Below are 25,287 nucleotides of genomic sequence, written 5' to 3'. Positions count from 1 at the left end.
ATTTTATTATTTTTAAATATCCTCGATACAACATACTAAACCAAAGAAAATTTTAAAAAAATAATAATTAAAAATAATTAATTAGTAATGTCATATTTTATTAGATTTCTTTTTTTTAAATTAAAAAAGAAATAATTAAAAAAGAAAAAATAATAATTAATTAGTAATTTCTTTGTAGTAATTAATTTGTGGCAGTGTCATATACTGAAGGTAAATAAATAATTTTTTAAAAACATGTATTACTGAATAGCAAGCAATAAACTCTAAATTTTTGTTTTCTTTTATTAAACTCCGATTCAAGTCATAATCCTAAATATTTCTGTCTTTAACTATTTGTACAATATGCAGAAAAACAAAAACTTAAAGGAGAAAAAATAAACATCAATGGTTGTGTTATTGACTTATTGGTTCTGAACCTTTCCTGCGAACATTCTCCACTTGCCGGGCTTTGCAGCACATATAACGGCTTTTTTATGGCATTCATGGCGGATTCCTTTTACCCTTAGCCTCTGTATATTTAAAAATACTCTAGAATATTCAAGGCATTCCTCTTTAAATTTGCTTCTCTGAGCCATAGTTTTTACCTGCAAGTCGTTTCAATAGATCAGTGAAAAAAAAAAAGGCTTTCTTTCTATGAAAAAATCAAATAAGGATTTGCATTACATATATATATATATACACACAATATATAATCTCTAATATGGTATATTAATTGAAGCTTTAAATAAAAAACAGCCACCCACTGCAATATTATTCTGAAAAGGGAACTTACAGTATAAAAAATAAATACATATTCATCAATGGAGAAACCTGTGTCTAAGAAATTTATCTACGGAGAGTGGGTCCTGTTCATGTCATAAAATGCAGCTTTATAATTTGTCCGTGGCTGGGCTGCTGAATCAATCGTAACCAATGCCAAAAATCCATGCTCAAGCATCACACACTCACCGCATTTAAATTTTAGAATCCCCTCTTCAATTTAAACCTAACAACCTTTCTCCTTTCTAAAATTTATCATTAATGTTTCAAGGCAGTTGATTAATTTATGATGCTCCAGCTCAATTAATTTCAATATATCCATAATCATATCTAAAGAAGTTGTAGTTTGAAATTGAATAGCATGCATAAAGAACCAAAAGACTTAATTATCTACACGGTTTCATGTCAAAAAAAAAAATTATCTATACGGATCCACTTATACATCAAATCAATTACAAATTATATTTTGGTTCAAATAATGGTATTACACTAGTAAAAAAAAATAGTATAATAATATTTTTTTAAAAAAAAACCTTTTTTTAATTGGTTCAATATACGAAACCATCCATATACCAAGTGCAGGCAAGAAATTTTTTAAGGTCTAATATTTGAGAACACATTTTTTGGTGGAGAGGAAACTAATTAAGGGTTAGAAACCCTAATTGACTATAGTACACAAATTTTAGCTATATTTCTTGTTAAAGAGGCTATTAGATAAATAGAAGTGAACTACAACTTCCACTAACAATATAATAATCAAGACATATCCGTATTATTAAATCAAATTCATAGACTAAACTATTTTTATTATCAAGGTCAACTAACTAATTATAAAAAGAGCAGTCGATGTTGGTATCTTGAAATTAGGGTGCAGTGGGCCGTGGACACACCTTAAATGCAAAAGAGAAAGGGCTTCCAAATGATAGGATTCAAAAATGATCAGCAGCCTCCACTATTCTTTCTATACAATTCTCTACTTCTTCGCTAACATTCCCATCTCTCTCTAACGGCTACCTATTCCATTGATTTTGATTTCAGAAGTTTTAGATTCTGAGCGTCGCTTGTTTGTATTCTTCATGGGTTTCAGTGCTCCACTGCACTGAGTACCCCAAAGATTACCAGCAGCTAACGGCAAAGATTATTTGAAACTCCTTCAAATAGAGTTGATGGTGATAGTTTAGTCCTTGTCGCAACCACATCTTTTTCTTGATCTTGACAATATCACCTTTTTCCCCACTTCTCTTTTCTATCACTTTCCCGGGAAAAACAAACCAAACTAAGGGGGGAAGATCACCATGAGTGACAGTTTGTCTGATTTTCTTGATGAACATGAGTTTGGCGACACTACCTTAGACGGAGATGATCTTTTTGCTATTTTTGAGAGTTTAGACAGTGTAGCTGAGTTTCCGCCGGTCACGCCATCTGATGAAGTTGCTGTTAGTTCAAAAGAAAATGATGAAACGACAAGGCTAGTATCGCAGAAGTCTACTTCTTCTAGTGCTCTTGTAGAGTCTGAGACCGAGCAAGAAACTTCACCAAAAAATAAGAGACAAAAGACGACAGCTTCTTCAGAGGAAGCAATAAACACAGATGGCCAGCAACGGAAGTCTCACATTACAGTAGAACGCAACCGGCGAAAGCAAATGAATGAACATTTGTCGGTGTTGAGATCACTCATGCCTTGTTTCTATGTCAAGAGAGTAAGTCTTTCAACTTCTTTTTTTTTTTTCTTTTTTTCTTTCGTTGGCTTTCTTGGTGAAGTTCTTTCTTTTATCATAGAAAGTAGAGACAGTTCAAAAGCGATTTAAGAAAAAAACAAGAAAAGAAGTACTCCATATGTTTATATATTCAATCAAACTCTACAATGTCTCTTCCATGCATTTAAGTTTTCTTTTCTGAAGTAAACATATAAGCTCGATCACGGCCTCTCAACTTTGTCACCAAAAATAATATTCATTGATGTTCTTTTTTTGTCAATAAAAGAATTATTTAATCAAGTTACGCACGAAATAATTTTCTTTGACCAAAAAAGAAAAAAAAAAGAGAGAAATATTCTTTTGGGGATTTCTCTTTTTCCTCATTCTATTTTTCAATTTTCCTTAATTTTGTTATAATGGGTTATATTAGGGAGACCAAGCATCAATAATTGGAGGTGTTGTAGATTACATCAATGAGTTGCAGCAAATTCTACAGTCTCTTGAAGCCAAGAAACAAAGGAAAGTGTATAGTGAAGTACTTAGCCCCAGAATAGTTTCGAGTCCAAGACCTTCTCCACTTAGCCCTAGAAAGCCACCATTAAGTCCTAGACTTAACTTACCTATTAGCCCAAGAACTCCGCAACCAGGTAGCCCATATAGGCCTAGGTTACAGCAAGCAGCAGGTTATCTCTCCCCCACCATGGCCAGTGCTTCACTTGAGCCATCTCCTACTTCTTCTTCTTCTTCTATTAATGATAATATCAATGAACTTGTTGCTAATTCCAAGTCTGCCATTGCTGATGTTGAGGTAAAGTTCTCTGGCCCAAATGTTCTATTGAAAACAGTATCTCCCAAGATTCCCGGTCAAGCTGTGAAGATAATTTCTGCTCTTGAACACCTCTCGCTAGAGATCCTTCATTTCGACATTAGCACTGTTGATGAGACCATGCTTAATTCCTTTACCATCAAGGTAAGACTTAGAAATATATACATATATATATATATATATATCCATCCTTACGTGATTATAATTTCTTTAGATTTTCTTCATTTAGCACAATCTTATTTATGGTTTTTACTATTTCTTTTACTATTTGTGTCTGTTTCATGCAAATATATTGATATAATAGCATTCGAATTGCAGATTGGTGTTGGTGACGAAAAAAAATATGAAATGGATTCATTTAGCAGCATTGTACTTGCACTTTCAATTAGATATTATATTAATTATGCATATTAATTTCTCTCTTAAATTTCTGAGCAAAAAATAAATTAGTGGCCCAAGCACAGTCTGTGAAATTGTAGGAAGACAGACATGCCTAGCTCTCTCTTAAATTTACTCTACTGTTCAAACATTTACTTTTAAGCTAACTGACCAAAAGTACAAAGAAGAATATCATCACACTTTTCACTGAAATGATTTTCCCATTACATACATAGAATTTTTTTTCCTATAATTATTTAACAAGAGTGCAGCTAGGCCACCTATTAACTGCATTCCACAGTGAAACAGCTTTTTTTTTTTTTTTTTTTTTGTAGAAGGTTGTAGTAATTTCATTATTCATACCCATTTGACAAATGAAATGATTTCTAATTTGTTTAATTAACAGATCGGAATTGAATGCCAACTTAGTGCGGAGGAACTGGCTCAACAAATCCAGCAAACGTTCTGCTAATGAGTATGTAGGTAGAGGTATATTTCAACTCCAAAAGACCAACATAGTTAATTAACAACCCCTTCCATCTCTTTCTTTATGTAATAGTATTATTATTATAGTAATAAAGAATTATAGGGAGGCATTTACTGGCATTCCTATTATCATTAACAAATGTAATTGTAGATCAGTCTCTCTTGACCTGTAGTATGTAGCTAGCTTGCTAGTGTAAAACCCTTCTGTAATTGAGCATTCTCAATTCCTCTCAAGCTTTTAATTTTATTTAATGTACGGATTCGACTCAAATTTATATATTGTCTTTCCAAGATTTGCAATTTATTTTTTACTATGTAATTTTATTTAAGACTATTTCATTATAAACTGAAAGTAAATATTCAAGGACTTGATCGAGATCCCTACAATTCTTAAATTTTCAGTGGGTCTGAGTAGAGAAAAGTATGAAATTACCTTCGTTACGTAGATGGTGATGCATGTGATACCATTACAACCTGAAAAGACAAATATTCATTCCAGGAAGGACTTGACGAGGTATTTTTGTTAGAACATATCCAATGTAGTAATGAGACATTTGTTCACTGCTCGGTCGTGTCAATCAATGGGTTTATAAGCTATAAATTAACTACCCAAATAGATATATACAGCTACCCAGAGAATGATTATATTGGAGCAGACACAGTTCTTATTTGGCCCCCTAACTAGAATCAGGTTTCAACCACCCTATAACTTGCTGATCTTAATAGTTATTAATATAAACCTTCTTTGTCTCCCTCTCTATTCTTATATAGAGTGGGGAGATGTCTTTGAAGTTTGATCAATGGAATAATATTATTATTTCTATTTTTCTAAAAACAGAAAAAGAAAATAGAGCGATATAGACGTCTGTGGATCATGAGAACGGTTAATATACACAGATTTCTTCTTACTTTTTTTTGTAGAGAGACTGTTTCTTTAATTCAAACTCATAATCTCCTCCATATCACAAGTGAAGTAAATTAACCTTATCACTATAAACCAACCTTCTTAGCTAGAAAACAAATGTGGAAAATAAAATTTAATTTGTGCCAAAAATATAATAATATTAATTAATTTAATATAGAGAAAATCTATGAATGGGAAGACAACAGCTACTACAATAACTTGATATAAATGTAGATGCTTGGAAAATAAATGCCATGAGAATAAAAAATTAAAAAAAAAAACCCTAATGTCACCCACCCTTGTCTCTCTCTAGGTAAAATATATCACTGTAGCAAATGAATGATCCAGAAAAATTAGATGGGTCCTTTGAAAATTCAGAAAGTAGCATGTTTGAGGGAAGGAAGCACGCGTGAATAGACCGCTACTAAGCAAAAACTCAATGTTCAACTACACCTTATACAATGCCAATATAGGATTTCTGAAATTTAATCAGTAACAACCACTTTAATTAAGACCTTGATAAATTTGTAAATGGAAGACTTGAAGAAAATTTTTTTTTTTTTTTTTTTTTAGGGTAATGGACCACTAATGGTCCGTATAATCTCAGGTGCTTCATGAATGCCCTTCCCTTAATAGTAGAGGGGGGAGGGGGGACCTCGACCACAAACACACAGGATTCAAAAGGACAATTTATTAACAGGCCTGCTTCATGTTTTTTATTTTATTAATTTGTGGGTCAGTGCTCAAGTCGCTAGGGCCTCGGGGTAGTCCCTTTCAGGAATTTAATAGTGGGCCTTGGAAATTTCTCTCAGGCCCAAAAATATAAAAATCAAAGTCAACCATACAAACACAAGTGGGAATACTCGTTTGACTATTTAGGGTTTATGATTAGGTAATTAGAGACAGGAAAACGTGGGAATCTACAGAAAGTCCAAACCCTAATTGATTCGAATTAGTAAACACCAATTAGGGGGTTTATTGGTGCATTTGCACTCTAGAACAACCAAAACCATTGACTGAATGTCAATTGTAAGCCCTTTTGGGACGTGTAGTAGTAGACTGATTCAGATTTGAGATACTGCCTAACAAACCAACAATTCCTGCCTCCAAAACCTGGCCCGAAAAGATTCAAAATCCAGAGAAAAAAGAGTCCAAAGCAAAAATTAATGGATTAAAATTTGGTTCTAGACAAACATATTATAATTGCCTCGTGTTAAGATTTTTTCTTCACAACCTTTGTTAGCATTATTGTGTGGTTGACCGATGATGTGCCACTGTAGCGTTGCCCCGTAAACATGCCAACATCTCCTGCATAAAAATCAAATGGACATGGTATGCTAACACTGTAAAAGTAATGAAAGATAAAGCAATTTTTTTTTTCAATCTTTTAGGAGGCCAAACAGGTGAAATAATGTTGCGAACAACAGAGTATGAGATAGTCATCTCTAGTACCCATCTACTAAATTGGTAGAAAGTTTTAATTTTAAATTTAACACCTCTTATTCTCCACAAAAATAAGAATAACACTACAACACAGAAATGCAAATGTTATTGTTTACAAATAAGACTTTCTACGTATAAAGGACCTTATGCCTACTTGGGATTAAATTTAAAACAAATACAATTACGAAGACCATTAATTAATAATTAAGATGTTAACATGGAAGCTTTTGAAATCTTGGAAGCTATTACCACGGTTTTTCCTCTTGGCAAAGTTGTCTATCTATCTACTTAGTAGGAATTTCGGTGGAGATGCTTCTGCTACCTTTCGACTTCAATCATGGCAGTTTCCGGCTATGCAAAGAACTCGGTAATTAAAGGAAACCACGATTGTCAAATGTGAAATTTGGATCAAATTCTACATTTCCAAATGGGAAATCCAAACCAGCAGTTGGAGAGTTAGTAGCTGAAGTAGCAACAGATATTATGTCAGTAAGCTCAGACTCACATGTCTGCAAACTCTGATTACTCCCTCCAAAGTTTTGATGCATTCCACTTGACCGTGCAGAGAAATAGTTCGTCCCAGACGTTGAAGGAGATATGAATGGTGGAGAATAACTTTCCATAAAGCTAGTATCGACCACAGAAGGCGAAAACACTTGGTTTTCTGCTGTAACATTTTTATTCAACGTAGAAGGAAAGTGAAAAGGAGGAATCGATTGTTCTTGTGAGTCTAACCCGTCTGTTATAACTTTAAGCTCTGATCGGAAATTCAAGAGAAGATCTTGCGATTGTTGTTGATTTTCTTGGTTCTGAAGCTCCCTGCTGGTGTTTGGTTCTTGATTTTCCGGTAATGGCTGTATAGGTGGAAGCAAATGTGAGGCTTGAGTGCAAGTATGCCTTCCACGATAGGTAATCTCAAAAATGGTAGGGTCTTCATCGGATCGTTGCACTTGCTTTGTTGCTAAACAGCCTTGAACGATTCGATGAGTGCACCTATAATAGCCCCTGCAATTGCAAAGTTAAAATTATCAGAAAAGAGAAATGAGAAATCTTGTATATTTATTATTAATGAGATAGGTGAGTTAGAATGACAATTGATGTATATTTACTATTAATGATTTCATATTTTAATGGATTAAATATTTCTAAGCTGCATTTTTCTGTGGCCATTATCGAGTGTTTGTGAAACCTTGGATTAATCGTAAGGTAGAATCCACATGTTGCTTAATACTTAGCAAAGAACGTAGCCTAGCTAATAGCCACAAGAAGAGAACTACACGAAACCATGCATACCATGATTCCAATGCTAATTAAGAGAACTATCACATGTTGTAGACTTTTCTACCACTAGCATAAATGCCAATCATATTGCAAATACCTGTAAATGGTTCAAGAAAGGGTTTTCTACTTGCATTATGATAAATGTACCTAAGAATTGAATGAAATTAGTAGTTTTATTTGTCTCCTTGGGTTTAAACTCAAGAACTCTCTCTCTTATCTCTGCAGATAATTGGTTTCACTCTGTATATAAAATATAGTAATTAGAGGAAGAAACATAAAAACCATGCGAGGAAGTACCTTTTTTAATGCATTGTAGTTGGATTAAGAGGCATTATATATGTTTATAACACAAATGGGAAAAGCATGGAAAAAAACAAAAATAAATCCACCTTGGATGCTTAGCTCCGAGTATGTCTTTCTGTCCGTACTTTCTCCAGCTAAAGCCATCATCAAGTGGCCCTTCAAGTCCCATCCCCGGATTAACTCGCACTTGTTGTGTCCATCTTAGCGTGCTCTTCCTGAAAAAAATACAACCGCCATAAATTTTAGATATAAAGCTACACTGATAACTAATTAAAGTGATATATTCGATATAGATATACCTCTTCCTAGAGGCATCTTTAGGGTCCTGGTCAGAGTCTTCACTACGAGGACTTCCACTTAATGGCGATTCAGACAATCCTCCAATGGCAACTGCTGGGGTTAGAGTTGTTTCTCTTATTGATGAGTTGCTTAGATTTAAGATTGAAAGTGCCTTCTCATAGGAATTTAAGATCCTCTGGACTAACATTTCACGTGCTTCTCTTGATGAAGATGGAATGTTCAGATGAACTTGTAGTTGCCTCGCTAGCTCTCTTCCTGTTGTTAGCTCGTTTACAAGATTCTTTTGTTCCCAATCTCCCATATTCTCCATTTTATAATACAATACAATACAAAATATGACCGAGCAATCAAAGAATACAAAAAGGAGTGTCTACTTAATTAATTAATTAGGATATGAAATAACAGGTAAGAATATATGATACTGATAGGAAGAAAAAGAGTAAATTAACAAACATGGATATGATGGATTTGTTTAATTCCTTGTATTAAATTAGTATACGAGAATTTTGATGAAGAAGAATAGTAACGGGTTAACTGAGACAGGACAAACGAACAAAACAAAAAAATTTATATAAGTAAGAATTTGTTGAGCCTTGAAATGGCTATATGGACAAAGCTGGTTGATGATGAGAGGCCTGAGCTAGGAAGGATATGGATGGTGGTTTGGGTTTTTAAAGGAAGGGTTTCTCTGTTGAAGGAAACGAAAGAAAGAAACAGCGAAGTTTGACCGAGAAAAAATAATAAATAATTAAAAGCCCACTGCTATTTCTTCAGTAAGACCAGTCTTTGGTCATGGGAATGTGGTTCAAAGACTAAGGATAGTCAGCAATCCAATCCCTGACCATTTCTCCTCCCAATCACACACATATTAATTAGATTTTTCATATGAAAAGTACTCTGTTTATATTTAAATTATATTTTTGATTATTAGCATTACCTTCTTGATTAAATATTAATCTCACCATAAATTCTACTTTTTACATTCCTTCATAAATTAAATATATTATTGTTCAGATTATTTATATAATCAATTATTTTATCAAATATTTTTCTTACTTTATTTTAATAATTTCTCAATATAATAATTACTATTTTCTTAAAAATACATCTTGTCATATTTGGGTCTCTTATTTTTCCATAAATTAAAAATATTTTTTTCATTTATACAACATATTATTTATATACTCATAAAGAATACTTCAAGTAATAAAATATATTTAAATTCGTTTATAAGTTCAGAACTTCCATCTTAAGAAATAAGATTGAAATGAGATTGACAAGCAATATGATAATGCTCTTTTAAAAAAAAAAAAAAAAAAAAAAAAAGCAATATGATAATGCAAAAGGAAAAATGAGATTAACAAGGTAAAAGTCAGGGGAGACCGAGAATCTTCGAAGCTCGTTCCTGGTTACGCGTTGCAAATGTTAATCTAAGAAAATTTTTCATATTTTCGATGTGACAAACACCGGCCAGTTTTTATTTATTCACTGCTACTATACTATTTTATGAATAAATTATATTTGAGGAGAAAACGACAACTCCATTACATGTTAATGACGTTTAGATTTCAACTTTTGCTTACGTTTGCGGGCTTCATACACTGTATAATAAGCGAAATACCAAGCGTAAATTGTGGCACACGTGGAATCATGTTACCGGCCGGAGCCTTATAACTATCATACTTTACAATTTGAATTCAATAAAATATGTTTAGTCGTTAACTTATGTTTTACTTAATACTTTCGCCTTTTTTTTTTTTTTTTTTTAAACTCTCTCTTTTTTTTTTCTTTTAAGAAAGAAAATAACTTCATAAAATAAAATATTCAGAATACAAACCAACTAAGGATTTTCTGATATATATTTGAAAAATATTTTTTGAGTATTTGAAGAAGGAAATTCGAATTTAAATTTATTATCACATCGTATATACATTTACTATTGTATTATATTTTGACGTATAATCAGGTCCTTTCAGCAGATCATTTTGATCAAACACATTTTTTTGACAAAATATGTTATTTTTAGACAAAAAGTATTGACTTTTGAGATAAAAGGAATTGACAGTAAACTTAAATAAATATAAGACACGTAGTAACAATTTCTCGAAAACATAAATTATTGTAAGAGTTTTCAAATAATTAAAATATAAATAGGGTGGTCATAATGAATATTGTGATAGTAAGAATGTAATTTATATCTACAAGTCTACTTTCCCCAGCAAATTTAAATATATTGCTAGTGGACTTACTAAACCAAATATTGCTCAATTATTATGAAAAGTAAAAGTCGATATTATTTTTTGTAAACCGAATTTATAAATCCACTCATAAATTAAGTCAATGAAAAATAAATATTTATTAATGAAGACATTTCTAAATATACATTGCGAGAAAAAATAAAATAAAATTTATTAACTTGTTCATAAATAGATTGATATAATCTGTAGATATAGACAGATATTATAATCTGTTATTTGTTAGTGTAGATCCAAGCAGATATTATTACAAACATGAGGAGATTTGAGTTGAAAGGTACATATTGGTTTAATCAACAAGTAGCAATTTGTTTTATAGCCTATAAGCCATGAGATTAGATTCCATGCGATCATGACCGACAAATTTTCGGCCAGTTACAAGCATATGATTTCATTCATTCTTTATCATGCAATTTTTTAAAAAGCTTCACTATCTATCCTTTCATATATATATATACTTCTCTCTGCTTATTTTATGATTTCATTTTAAATTTGAAAATGCAATAATTAATTATATGACTCTTTTTCCCCATTAAATAAAATAACTGTAAACATTTATTTTTGTTCATTCATTAACTAACAACTGCATCAAACATGGTTTTGTACGTATTAGGTATAACGGCACCCATGACCCATAACTAATCCCTTTCGTCTTGTATGAATTTCCAAGTGACTGCGTACAGAATTCACATCAGAAGAAAAGCTTTAAGAAGTTTCCGACACGTCTGGACCAGTTCAAATTCAATGATTTTTGAGAACAAAATTCAATGATTCAATTCCAATGAATCTATGCCGTGTAATATCGCTTTTTCGCGTGGAGAAAGCAACTGAAGTGTGAAATTCCCTTCCGAGTTAAGCGATTAAATTATTTAGACAACAAGATGACCGCTGGGCTTATTCCTATTACAAGAAGCCGCATTTCGGGTTCAAACAGGGTGGACGGTGGCCTTAGCCTGTAGAAACCATGACGACTCTCTTGCGTCACTGTTTCCAAACTATCTTTCAATTCCGCCATACCTGGACCGGGTCAGAGGGTAAATTAGTAATTAACATTTAAAAAGTGCATTTTCAAATTTCCGGGTTTTAAGATACGGTAGATGATTTGATGGCTTCGTAAGACTACTTATGTTCCTACTTCCTAACGTAATACACGATTTGGTCTTCGTATCTAAAAATTGTGCTATAATTCAACGGACTAATTGACTATCGGCCAACTGGGCCTAGATCAAGTTCCAAATGACACGTGCTCTTTTTTTTGTTCGGCCCAACTCGATCCATTTAGGCCCAATGAAGGCCTTTTCAAAGTAATGAATTATAGAGATTGTGGAATAAGCTACAAATAAAATAATTAGATTTAATTGAAATTCTATGGATTAGATAAACAACAACGTAGAATTCCACCAAATTAAACAATCATACGTGGCTTTTTAACTGGCTACAATTAGGGAACGTAAAGACCCCCCAGACCACCACAAGTATTGGCTTTTCACTTCCAATGTGCACTACACACGTGTCATAAATATCATCCATATATTCACTAAAAAAATCTTCTCTTCCACTCTAAAGTCGCCACGCCAGACCTCAAAGATATTATTTTGTGCTTCACCTCTGCCCACGTCAACGCTTCCCATTCCAAAGTCACTCTCCCAGCATCATGCATGCCACTCTCTTCACCGTTCATTCAATGGACCCATATTCCTAGCCGTTGATAATTCAGAGAAATAACTCGTGGACACCGTAATTTACATGTCTATGATTCTACTTTTAAAGGTCAAATTCTGTCTCCATTCAGTTCTCTCTGTATTTCTGTTTCCTCCAGGAATCGCGATTCTCGAAAGTGCAGAAGATTCTGTGTTGAGTGGGAAATTCTGATCAGATTTTACCCATTTAATATAGGTATGTTTTTTTCTTTTTTGAGCAATCCTTGTTTACTATGGCTATGCGGGCTTTTAGCTTACCTGGGCATGTTCGTTTTGAGGTTTTTTTTGATGGGTTTTCTTGATGTAAGAGTCCCTGCGATTGCTGTTGTTATGATTTTTCCTGCTAAATTTGAACGGTCTAACTCATTAAAAGAATATAATCCTTTCATGCCCTTGGGGTTTTGATTTCTCATGGTTTAAGCATGTTGGTATACAGATACGCGTGATCAAAACGCAAGGATGCCATAACTTAACGTTTTCTATTCTTTTGCACTCTTCAAAAATTCTCTGCTTCCACAATGTGTTTGTTGAGGGGAAGAGATGGGAGGGAGAGATATTTTTGAAAGAGGGAGGAAACACAAAGGAAAGTTATAAGATTAAAGGCACAATCACATTGTGGGATTGCATCATAATTACATTTCTTTTCTTGCCAATCATTTACAAATTTAGGAGAACGTGGAATCTTGTATGCCAAATAACCTTAGTTTTATGAAGTGTGTCTCTGTTTGTGTTCATGCGATATGCTTTGTGAGAGTTAATGAACCGTCAGTCTGTCACTAAATGCTTCTTTGCTCTCTATAATGTTTGTGGCAGTGGGAGAAAGTTCTCATAGTCAGTTGGAATTTTTTACTAAGGACTTGGCATGGGAGTTGTAACTGCTTCTAGCTCAGCTGCTAGGACACCACTAGGATTGAACACGAAATTTTCAACATACAGATCTACAGTAAAAAGACCATTGATTGTGGCATTTAAAGACGACAAATCTAATAACACAGCTCTGGTTGCACCTTCCGAGCGAATCCCATTGCCCATAGAGACACCCAAGGGGAAGAAAAGACGAGGAAAAACTAACAATGAAGTTCTTTCCTGCGCCTTGGAAGTGGATTACAATGAAGCTGCTGCAAAGCTTGAAAATATATTCAAACTTAGCCCGACAACTGATACTGCTGATGTAGATGTAAGTGACTTAAGTAAGAAAGGTAAACAAAAGAAAAGGAAAACTAGGGAAGATGATGGTAAAGCTGGGAAAGGAGCTAACAAACCCATTGTTAGGAATCGTGCAAAGAAAACTAAGCGGCTGGACCTTGATACAAGGATTGCATTGAGGAAGAACAACGAAGAGGAAAAGATAACTTCAACTATTAGGAAGAAAAAGGATACTCGGCATGAAAATGAAAAGATTGAGGAGCTTGTAAGGGAATATTCTGCATCAACTGATTTGGTGAGCTTAGACTGGAAGAAAATGAAGATACCTCCGGTGCTTCATTCAACAGAGCATGCCTGGCTGTTCAAGTTGATGCAACCTATGAAGGTGGGTATAGCATTTTTTTCAGATGCTTTTGATATTTTGAATTGCCAGCATTCTTGTTTAGAATTTGGTAGTCTTCTACTGCTTATTTACGTGTGTCATCACACCAGGCTCTCCTTCAAGTGAAAGATCATTTGCAAACTAATTTGGGAAGAGAACCAACTGAGGGTGAGTTAGCTGAGGCGACCAATATGAAAGTCGAGCAAGTAAGGAAACAGCTGGAAGCTGGACGAGCTGCAAGAAACAAGCTAATTAAGGTATCAATTTATTTTCCACTGATGACACAGACGCGATCCAAGTAACTCACCTGCTGAGGGATGATAACCACTTTTGCTGATATTATGTTAAATAAATTATGTAAATTTATAGTGCTTCTTTCAGTTTTTTGTTCAATTTCATCTTTTGGTCAAAATGCATTTTACATTTTATTAACAATTGGACAGCTTATCTTTGAAGAAATAACTCTTATTTATAACTTTTATTTGCTGCAGCACAATCTCCGCCTTGTATTGTTTGTAATCAATAAATATTTTCAAGACTTTGCAAATGGCCCAAGATTTCAAGACCTTTGCCAAGCAGGGGTTAAGGGGCTTATAACTGCAATTGATCGCTTTGAACCCAAAAGGCGATTTAGGCTCTCTACTTACAGTCTTTTTTGGATTAGGCATGCTATAATAAGATCAATGACACTCTCAAGCTTTACACGTGTCTCATTTGGCCTTGAATCGGTATGTTTCTCTTCATACCTAAGCCTGATTTCTTCCTTTCTTTTTTTAGCTCCGTCTCATGAGAAAAGCTTGATGATTTACATGTATCCCGTTTGTTTTCATTGCAAAAAAGTAATTAAGTAGTTTGAGCTTTTCTTTGCTGGGGTGCATCAGAACAAAGGCTTTCATTTAAGTAGTAGTTAGTGCTAGAAGGGAAAAATTCATCATTTAAAAACATATGGCATTTGAAGTTATTAAAAGTTTCGAAACTAGCATTTTCTGTATTTGGAAGGAAGAAGAAGCTTAAGGATTGTAAAAGCAAAACTCAGCTCAGTTAAACCTTGGTCCCAAACTAATTGGAGCAGGTTACATGAATCCTGTTCCTCCATTGAGCTCTTATTAGGATCGAACTTCCCGTTTGCTGTTTGAAATCTTAAGTGACATGTAAACCATGAAGATAGAGTTAAAAAAAAGCAATGTCTATATTAGTTGTCCTTTGGTTGGAGAATTGTGGATATCTCAAGTCTATATATGATGTATTATGGATAGAAACTTGAGGCTTTCATTAAGTTTGGTTTGGGCGTGCGCATGATCCATGCTGCTATTGAATTGGGATATATTATGATATTCAAACTTCAATTTATGCAGGTTAGAGCAGAAATCCAGAAAGCCAGACTTGAGTTGTTGATTGAGCTTCAAAGACAACCAACCGAGGTAGAGATTATTGAGAGAGTGGGAATTTCCCCTGAGAGATATCATGAAGTAATGAGGGCCTCAAAACCCATCTACTCTCTACATTCTAGGCATGTAGTTACCCAAGAAGAATTCATTAATGGAATCACTGACACAGATGGAGGCGATAACCGGAGGCAACCAGCTCTTCTGAGGCTTGCTCTTGATGATGTGGTAACTACTCATCCTTCCCGGACTTTGGAAGTTCTGCACTATACCGCTCCTTGTTTAGCGGTTTATTACAGTTATCATTATTACTGTTGATCTCTCTGATTACAGTTATCATTATTAAAATTCACAGTAAATTAATAACATGTTATTTAATTTCTGAAAAATGTTTTCCAGCTTGATTCTCTAAAGCCCAAGGAGAGCGTCGTGATCAGGCAGAGATATGGGCTTGATGGGAAAGGTGACAGAACACTAGGAGAGATTGCTGGAAACTTAAATATCTCAAGAGAAATGGTTAGGAAGTATGAAGTAAAGGCACTCTTGAAGCTCAAGCATCCAGCTAGAGTGGATTATCTTCGCCGCTATGTTGTCTGAATTGATGAACAGAATACATAATAAGGTTTGCTTGTATTACTTTCTCCTCCCCCCCCCCCCCCCCCCCCCCCCCCCCCGGCTGTATGAGTTGTCAAGCTGTTGCTCTATACTAATGACATGTATCATAGTCATTTTTAACTACAATGAAAATAGAAAAATCTTATACCATGTAATATACTTACTACAGAATTCGATATACATGTAATATTGTCTCTCCTTTGTAATCTGATAATCTCATTCACATTTATGAATCAACATGAATTTTATTATCTTGTGTGTGATATTATCAGACAACCTTAATTTGATGTTCAGATACATAATCATGAATTCCTAGTATCTTCTGGGTAAGCACATGGCTGTTTCGGGGGAGGCGTTGATTAGAATATAAAAAAGAAAGAAAATCAAAATGTTGCTTGGTTACGTTATCTGCTTCAAAGTTCTTCTAAATTAAAATATTTATTTTGTTAGTACATGTTAAATAATCTGAGATTCTTCGATTGAAAAGTCTAGTGTATAGACTATTCTGAAGAAACCATCCATTCGAATAAGAAAAATGAGCAGAGCCTGAGATGTTCCGAGTAACAGGGATGGCTTAAGAAAGAGCAAGTAAAAAATATAGAATACGACAAAGAATTCTCTTTTAACATCCAAATTTTATTTTCCGAGCATACCATTCACAATGTCTCATTATCCAAAATCTCTCTATTTCTTCTGCTTTTCGGCCCGGAATCCTCCCAGCTATCAAATCCCACCTGAAAAAAACAGAATCAAAAAACAATAACAAGGGTTCGGGAATCTGCTCAGCTATGAAAGGCCATCGTATGAATATAAGAGATGGAGTGGTGTCATTTTGTTACCTCTCTCCAACAAGCGTATACATTCGATTGATGAGATCTCGTTCTTGTTCAGTCATCTTAACAAATTCCCACTCAATACTGCTAACCTCTATAAATTTAAGAAAAGAAAAAGAAAAAAAAAAGATAAAGCTTTGAATAAAAGAAACAGGACTGGTATGAAAATCAAGAAAAGACAAGCTAACCTTCAGACTCAAAAATGGTAAGTTTGGGTTGTTTCCGGCTGCGTCTGTCCATCGTTTTCTGTTGCAGGAAGAGAGGAAGAAAGAAGATAGAAAGAAACTGAGGGTTAGAGAAAATAGATACTAATAAGATAGGAGAATGCGTTGTGCTGATGACATAAATGCCTTGAAATGAAGCTCAACCAACCTGGAGGTCCTATTTGAGTTGTTGACTTTTAGGCTTATAGACTTGTGGTTGACAAACACATGCATGTTTTAAACACATCAGATCTCGCACTAAATTTCACCTAATACTTCGTGATTGTAGGATCGAGTAATAAAATAGATATTTTATGAAAATTTTTTAAACATAATCGTTTTCTGATTCGAAAGAATAGTCTCACATTTAATGTATAATATCAGATTCGAATTTTCTCCAAAAAAAAAAAAAAAGAGAAAATCTGAAATGGGGCAGAAGGTGCGTTGGTTGTTACAATCTCTATACTAACAGACAAAAGAGCATTTTGGTACACAATGACATGATTGAATCATCACCGTACAAGTCTATATGAAATGAGTCATAACACGGGTTTCTTTGTTTTGGATAAAAAGATAAAAAAGATAAAAAAAAAAAAAAAAAAAAACAACCCCCCTAAAATCAGTAAAAAGCGTGGAATACTAAAAAACAAAAACATGTCAATCCCGTCACTGTCAGTTTTAAATTTCTTTTATTACGCAATGATTTTCGTTGACAAAAATATAAGTACGGAGAACCGTAGTGTAAAGTTACTGAAATTCACGAAAAGAGGGCACGAATAATATGGACCGTTGATTGTTTATTTAATCAAATGGTTAACTGAACCATTAAATTTAATTAAATTCAAAATTTCAATGAAAAATGCTCTATATTTAAAGGGAAGGGCAAAGAAATAAAAAACAAAGAAAGAAAAAAAAAAAAAAAAGGAAAGAGGGCTACCATAAGAGACAAAATCCATTTGCTAGATTTTAATGGAGAATAAAGAAAAGGAGATTATAATTATTATTAATATAATAACCAGGCTGTCCACTTTCTTGTTTTTGCAAAAAAAGTATTAAATTAAAAACATTGTTTTGTCAATAATAATCTTTCAATTAAACTTTTTTTTTTTTTTTTTTTTTTATAGAATCAAGAATCGTTATTCAGATCCCTGGGAGCATTTCCACGAGCACATCTCCACATGTAATCAGTTAAATTGTCCTATTGCAAAACAAACAACAAAAAACATGCATTTCATAAATATATAAATTGAAACTTGTTAAAAGATTTAAATGTAGAAAAGTATGATTTGGTTCTTAAATTAATTATAATCAAACTAATTATTAAGTCTCCAATTTATATTTTAATAACTTGATTTTTTTATGTAAACATAAAAGTGTTAATAAAATTATAATTTATAAATCTTATAATTAATTTTTAGAAATAAAAAGCGTTCAAACTAAGTATATTTAGAAAAAAAAAAATAACACTTAATGAGTCAATTCAAAAATGGAAATAACTCTCATTTGCTAAATTCAATATACCTAAAAGCAAAATCTTTGAAACCCACAAATGAAAATCCACTCTCTTTGTTATTTAAAGATATCATTTATAATGTCTTTGTTATTATATTTTGTGGACCTCTAAAACTCATGTGATCAGGTCTCCACGTTCACAGAAATAAAAAAAAAATGTTATCATTGTCTTCCAAAACAATATTTTTTACTCAAAATAATTTCCATGCCCGTAAGATATGAAGTGTACGTTTTTCGATCACACAGACTTAAATTATAGAGTTCAAATCTCAAAGCACAAGTCAGTGATCTATTATTTTATAACATTTGAATAAAAAAAATGAAAATAAAATAAAAGAAAAAACCTTTAGGAAACAAATCATTCAATGGGGCATTAAAATCCCATCTTGAATCCTACTTATCTTAATTATATCATATAGAAGCCAATTAATAATATAAAATTAAAATAATAATTTGCTAACTTTTGGAAATGAAATAATAAAAACTAACCAAATTTCGAGAAAATTACAACAAAATAGGAATGAAATATTGATTTAAAATAAAATTTTGAAAATAAAAATACATTTAAGCTTTGAGAATATAATGTACGTGGTGGATTAAAGTTGAGACAATATATTAGATTACATCAAAATATTATTTAAAAATAAATGTTATTTAAATAAAGTTTTGAAAATAATTTAAACTCTTAATTAATACAGGTACTCACTCTTTGAAGTTAAAGATGAAAATAACTTAAACATATTAATAAAAATAAAATAATTTTCATAACAAATCACATAATCTCTCTCAGTATAACTCATTTTCACTTTCGCTTAAAATATGTTTACGTATTCGACTCTTCCAAATGTAACTATAGACAATAGCATGTATTATATTTTGAGGAGTAGAAGTAGAAGTATTATTGAAAATAACTCAAATTATTAGGGTTGTAAAAGTAAAAGGCAATTTATCTCAGTTTGGGCCACGGTCCATCTTCTATTTTTTGCTGGGTTCGGGCTTTAGGCCTTCCTTTTTACAATATATATATAATAATTTTTTTAAGAGATTAGGGTAATAATTTATTATTTAGATTATTAGACTAAATAATTCAATTATCATAGCTACCGGAAGTCGCAAAAAAACCCATTAAAATTGAATAATGACTATTGTTGGATGTTGAAGTTGATCCAATAATTCAATGAGCTCTAATTATTTACATTATCTATCTTTAATTATTTTGCAACCTAATGATTGAGTAGGATTGTGTATATATGTAAGTCAAAAATGAGAGCGCAAATAAAAATAATAATGAAATATATAAAAATATATATATATATATATACCTCCTTTTGAAATTCAGAATCTCTGACAAAATATACCTCCACTTCTCTGCTTAACTATTTAAGCCAAGTCCATAAGGTGGAGGGCTTATGTTCTACGTAGATACAAGGCAGCATGGATAAGGAAGGGTTAGTGACATTTTCTTCAACATATTCTATTGCCTTGCCATTCAAATCAATAATGTATGACCAGATGTGTGGTCTGGTTGATTTTTTAATTTGTATAAGGAGAGAGAGATTTTAAGTTTGAATCCTCTCGATCACATGTGTTTTCAATGATTTGATAAATTCAAGGGAGGGTTATTGCTTATTGTATAATTCGTTGTGTTACTTTGATTTATTAGGTCTCTCCATAAAAAAAATCAATAATATATATATATATATATATATATATATATATATATATTTGATACTGAATCTTCAATCTTGCTCAACAGCAAAAGTGGCTATGGAGTCTAGATTGACTCAAGAGCCACTTTTCATGTGGCCTTCCACATTATATCTGCAGACTGCAGCTGTCGGACACATTTAATTATTTTAACACAATCATACCTAACCCACGATTCAAGAAACACTGTTTTTTGGCCCTAAAATATATAAAATTCAATTCATCGAACTCGTCCATGAATAATGCTTCTGATACATCATGTGTCACCTTCAAAAGCTGTACGTGTTTCTCTCTTTTCTTCTTTTTTTGCTTAAAAATTTCTCATTTCAGTTTCTTGGAACTCAGTCCTTATTGGAATACTCAATTTAGTAGCTTACGCATCACTGATTATATAAATGGTGCTATCAAGTGCATTTCTCACCAATCACTTTGTTGCTTTTAACCTGAAAATCCACTTTCCTTGGGCATTCTTTGTAATCCTACTTGCATATGATATGCAGCAGACTGTTACTATTGTTTCAAACGTGACTAGAATCCTTTCCTCCTCAGATAAAAGCTTGTAAAAAATTTCAATTAAAAAGTATTTATGCAAAAAAAAAAAGGATAAAGATTCTTTTCTGTAATTAACCAATTTGACAGTAAAAGCATAAAATATATATATATATATATATATAAGTGTTGAGATGAATGGTTTGACACTTTTCTTCTTCTTTTTTAAGTGAAGTCGTAGATTTTTTTTTTTTTTTAATTAATGGAGTAAACACTCTCTAAAAGTGCTTTACATCTTAATAAACTGACACCGTGCAAACATAATTTAATTATAATTAAGTGGATTGAGATATGCGTAGATAGTAGCTTAAGGAAAAAAAAAAAAAAAAAAAAGAGAAGTGATTTTAATTTCTGGAGAGGAAATTAAAATTTTCAGTAATACGATTCATGAAATATAGATAAGGTAATATTAGCCATTAGGGCATGTCATTTCACTGATGATGACTAATCATTGATTTATGATATTCTCAATGCATGTGAACCATATGGCTATAGATATAATGTAGTGTATATATATATTTATATAATTAGTAAACTTATATACCAACATCTCGTTTTCGCACATGTGCATATATTACCACTTGCCATGTCCAAGCATCCCCATTCATATATATGGCATTTTTAGTGATAATTTATGTGCTTCACATAACCAACAAAATGCATTAGCCACCTTAGGAATATATTCTTAAACATGCTCATCAAACTCTGGATTTTTTTTTTTTTTTTGATAATTGCGATAGGTTGATTTCAATCTAAATATATTGTCAAATTATAATGTATTTACCATCAGGGTGTGTATCAAAGCAGGTTTTTTATACTTATGGACAATGGAACAGAACTAATATGGTTAATACCCTATGCGTCACAAAATTTAGAAAATTAGGAATCCATTTAATGCTTTTAATTGGATTAAGATGGTTAAAAAATTTGAAAAAAATCAATGATTTGCATAATAATTTAATTGGTGTAGGAGATGTGCTTGATACAATTACATCCAAGTATTAGAACCAATCAATCAAAAATTAAGCATCGATCAGAAACCCGATTGGAGAGATATAGAATTTTTAGAAAGAAGTTCAAGCAAGATAAAATAAATATGGAAGACAGGCAAAAAGAAACTTTAGAGTTGGGCATGAGATCACTCATAGCAAATGGTCTCTCTTTAATCAATAAATACATATATTTTAATTAAAATGGATTCCACTTAATTTTATATAAATAGAAGTTTGGAAAGGGGGATGAAAATATCAAATGAAAGAAGAAAAATGCAGGAAAAAATTATGAATGGGTTAATGTAAAATATATATTTTTCACTTAAATTTTTCTTTTTCCTCAATTAATTTTATTTCGAAAAAAAGCCTCAGCCACATAATGTTGTATAAGGAGGTAGTTAATTTGGAATAAGTTTCATTTGATCTTTCAATATATACAAAGCACACAGCCAAAATAACATTCATTAAGAATATAGTTCCATTCGTTCAGTCGTATAAGAACCAAATATTGAAAAACATGCGATAGTTGGAATAAAACCTTCTTTTTTTTTTGCTATATTATTCCAGTTAAGTAGGAGCTGTCTGTTTACGTTTGGAAAAACATATTCATTGTTCTTATAAATGGATTTTTATCTTAACCTAAAGGAACTGATGCGAGCGGAAGCCATTAGAATCTTTCAGCCAATGGTTTATCTACATGGGTTTGGGTGATCTCTCACTTTGAAGAATTAATACTTTTCTTTCTCTTTTTCTTTTTCTTTTTCTTTTTTTTAACTACACATATATGTATTTAGTAAACTTGTATTATATATACACACATAGAAAGAATGGCTGTAATGAGAAGCGAAGCTTTAAATATATATCCTAAGTAGCAGGAACTTTTAAACATTGAAATGATTTATTAAAACCGAGCATGCACATGACCAGTTTGTTTGTATGCGATATCTGTACAAACAGGAAGCAATTAAAATAGTGAAAAAACATTCTTTAAATAAAATAATTCATTACTTCTAAAACCCTATTTAATACCTCTAGAAAAAAAAGTGAATGGCTATCCAAACATCACTTTAATATCGTACGTGTATATCAAGTGGAAAGTGGAATTGTTGTGGCATCCTCCACTTACAACAGCAACCAAATTCCTGCTTTGCTGTTCCTCTCTGATCTTAATATTGTTTAAAAAAGTAACCCTAGTTCTGAATTCAATTTGGCATTAAAGGGACAAGAGAAACAAAAATATAAATAAATTTCCAGTTAGGAATAGGAGAGACCTGTAGCTGTTTTACATCCACAAGTTAATAAAGTAGTCTACAAGTTTTATAAAGTAGCACTTGCCATTCTTCTTTCAATTTTCAATTATTCCATCTTCTTTTTTATTTTTTTGTTTTTTTATTTTTATTACCATGGAGGAGCCCTCCAAGTACTAGTATTTATATCCCCTGAAGCAGCCTAGACTTTCCACACTGGACAATTTTTTATATTTAGTTTCTTTATAATTAGAGACTCTTCATCTCCCTTGTTGGGACCATTATCTCTCCATATCTCAGGTTAAAAAAAACAAACAAACATGGGAGATAGGCTGCGTTTGGGTGTTGGAATAATGGGTAATTTTTATTTTCCATGTCTAGCTCCTTCTTCAGCTATAGTATTGCACTTCTGGGTACATGTATCAACTGGGGCCTTTTTTTTTTTCTTTACTCTGTTTTGCAGGCAATGCAGCTTCTTTGTTGCTTTACACTGCACCCATGTAATGTTCAAGACACTATAAATACAAACATAAATATTTGTTAATTAACTGTTTATTTAAGTTTTAATTATTAAAATATTATATATATGGAATTGAAGTTGATCAAAATAAGATTTGGTTTTAATTATATATATATATATATATATATATATATATATATATATATATATATATATATATATATATATATATATATTTTGCAGATTAACTTTCATAAGGGTGATTAGGAAGAGAAGCACCGAAGAATTTTCATGTATTCCTTACATTGTTACATTGTTAAACTGTCTCCTTTACACTTGGTATGGACTGCCTGTTGTGAGCTACAAATGGGAAAACTTCCCTCTTGTCACCATCAATGGTCTTGGCATTCTCCTTGAGCTTTCTTTCATTTGCTTATATTTTCGCTTCACTGACACCAGAGGAAAGGCAAGCAAAACTTTATTATTACTATCTTTTTTATGCATATATCGCACATGCAAATACTTAATTATGATTGAAAATAAAATTAACACCATTGATTTGCAGATAAAAGTTGGTGCTACAATGATACCTGTGTTGGCATTTTTCTCGATTATGGCAGCTATCTCAGCTTTTGTATTCCATGATCACCATCATCGCAAGATATTCCTTGGAAGTGTTGGTCTGGTGGGCTCTGTTGGAATGTATGGTTCTCCACTGGTCGTAATGGCAAGTCATATTCTTACTTTCCGATCTCTTTTTAGTAATTCATGCAGTTTTCTTAATGCACATTCACTGGATAATCTTTTTAAGACATGTAAGTTAATGCTTTTGACGTTTCCTAACAAACTCTGAAATAGCTTATATCAGAAAGGGTGAATAACCTTTTCTACTCGTGCTTCCATTATATAAATAATATAAATAATTAATATTGCATGTCCATTCAACATCCATCGGTCCAAATGCATGTCCCTCGAGTTCTAATTTTGTCAATTTTTAATTTATTATTAATTGCAGAAGCAAGTAATACAAACAAAAAGTGTGGAGTTCATGCCCTTCTACTTATCATTTTTCTCCTTCCTCGCAAGTTCTCTTTGGCTAGCTTATGGACTACTAAGCCATGATCTGTTTATTGCGGTTTGTACAGTTATTCAACTTTGTATTTTTCTTGTTTTCCTATATTTAAATGCAATAATTAATACTGGGTTTTCTCTATTTTCTTCAGTCTCCCAATTTCCTTGGTACCCCATTTGGCATCATCCAACTTGTGTTGTACTTCAAGTACAGAAAGAGTGGTCTCATGGAAGAACCAAAAAAATGGGATGTAGAAAAGAATGAAGACAGGTCCAAGCAATTGCAGCATGTGGTTAATGAAAATACTAATGGAAAGAGTTGAAGTATTATTAGCAGCAGCCACCAGGGCCTAACAATTAATGTTCCTTTCGGTATGTCTATATTCTCTCCATTTATTAAAAAAATTTACAGATCTTGAACACAGCTATAACATGTTTGCTTCTTTGTGACAGGGGAAAGTATAGTTTGCCAATAAATTTCAGAGGGATCTCAGATAGGAGCAGCTGGATTTGTATAATCAAGATGTCAACTTGTAGTGCCTGATTTTAATGATATACGAAGCATGCTACTACTTAGTTATAATTAAGAAATGTCCTGTACTGCATTAAACATCGGGGTAATGAAAATCAATTTGCTTTCAGAACTCCATATTTGTTGGGAATTTCATTTGTTGAACCAATCCCATGGGTGACGGAACTCACTCATATAATGGGATCCGCTCTATATGATCATAAGTAATTGACTTGCCTAGATCTAGTCTATAAACTCATTTATAGATCAAACCAATGAAATTATTTTTTTTAACATGATAGTATTTCCGATTATTTACAGAGAAAAAAAGAATAAAAGTGA

The 25,287-nt window shown here is 32.4% G+C and overlaps 5 protein-coding genes across 5 annotated transcripts; 3 read left to right on the top strand and 2 right to left on the bottom strand.

Moving 5' to 3' along the window:
- The first annotated feature begins 1,638 nt into the window (after nt 1-1,638).
- On the top strand, nt 1,639-4,450 carry SPCH (basic helix-loop-helix (bHLH) DNA-binding superfamily protein). Its single transcript, XM_089726585.1, has 3 exons — nt 1,639-2,459; nt 2,887-3,426; nt 4,067-4,450. Exons 1-3 carry the CDS (start codon nt 2,055-2,057, stop codon nt 4,130-4,132), a joined length of 1,011 nt encoding a protein of 336 aa, XP_089582711.1. The 5' UTR covers nt 1,639-2,054; the 3' UTR covers nt 4,133-4,450.
- A 2,075-nt stretch (nt 4,451-6,525) lies between these two features.
- WRKY30 (WRKY DNA-binding protein 30) lies at nt 6,526-9,042 on the bottom strand. Its single transcript, XM_012234726.4, has 3 exons — nt 8,377-9,042; nt 8,164-8,292; nt 6,526-7,498 (listed from the first exon to the last, which is right to left on the bottom strand). Exons 1-3 carry the CDS (start codon nt 8,685-8,687, stop codon nt 6,865-6,867), a joined length of 1,074 nt encoding a protein of 357 aa, XP_012090116.1. The 5' UTR covers nt 8,688-9,042; the 3' UTR covers nt 6,526-6,864.
- Nucleotides 9,043-12,325: 3,283 nt separating this feature from the next.
- Nucleotides 12,326-16,111, top strand: SIGE (sigma factor E). Its single transcript, XM_089715410.1, has 6 exons — nt 12,326-12,528; nt 13,146-13,863; nt 13,971-14,117; nt 14,352-14,588; nt 15,216-15,473; nt 15,645-16,111. Exons 2-6 carry the CDS (start codon nt 13,195-13,197, stop codon nt 15,840-15,842), a joined length of 1,509 nt encoding a protein of 502 aa, XP_089571536.1. The 5' UTR covers nt 12,326-12,528; nt 13,146-13,194; the 3' UTR covers nt 15,843-16,111.
- On the bottom strand, nt 15,894-17,049 carry TRY (Homeodomain-like superfamily protein). Its single transcript, XM_020685120.3, has 3 exons — nt 16,882-17,049; nt 16,700-16,787; nt 15,894-16,594 (listed from the first exon to the last, which is right to left on the bottom strand). Exons 1-3 carry the CDS (start codon nt 16,931-16,933, stop codon nt 16,483-16,485), a joined length of 252 nt encoding a protein of 83 aa, XP_020540779.1. The 5' UTR covers nt 16,934-17,049; the 3' UTR covers nt 15,894-16,482.
- A 6,052-nt stretch (nt 17,050-23,101) lies between these two features.
- Nucleotides 23,102-25,078, top strand: SWEET3 (Nodulin MtN3 family protein). Its single transcript, XM_012234722.4, has 7 exons — nt 23,102-23,260; nt 23,367-23,403; nt 23,607-23,829; nt 23,929-24,090; nt 24,379-24,498; nt 24,587-24,806; nt 24,888-25,078. Exons 1-6 carry the CDS (start codon nt 23,224-23,226, stop codon nt 24,755-24,757), a joined length of 750 nt encoding a protein of 249 aa, XP_012090112.1. The 5' UTR covers nt 23,102-23,223; the 3' UTR covers nt 24,758-24,806; nt 24,888-25,078.
- Nucleotides 25,079-25,287: the final 209 nt, after the last annotated feature.

The sequence above is a fragment of the Jatropha curcas genome, chromosome 10 (genome assembly GCF_041381405.1).
Source record: "Jatropha curcas cultivar XTBG-Jc1 chromosome 10, XTBG_Jcur_1.0, whole genome shotgun sequence".
Lineage (NCBI taxonomy): Eukaryota > Viridiplantae > Streptophyta > Magnoliopsida > Malpighiales > Euphorbiaceae > Jatropha > Jatropha curcas.
This window is presented reverse-complemented; position numbering and strand designations above follow the sequence as displayed.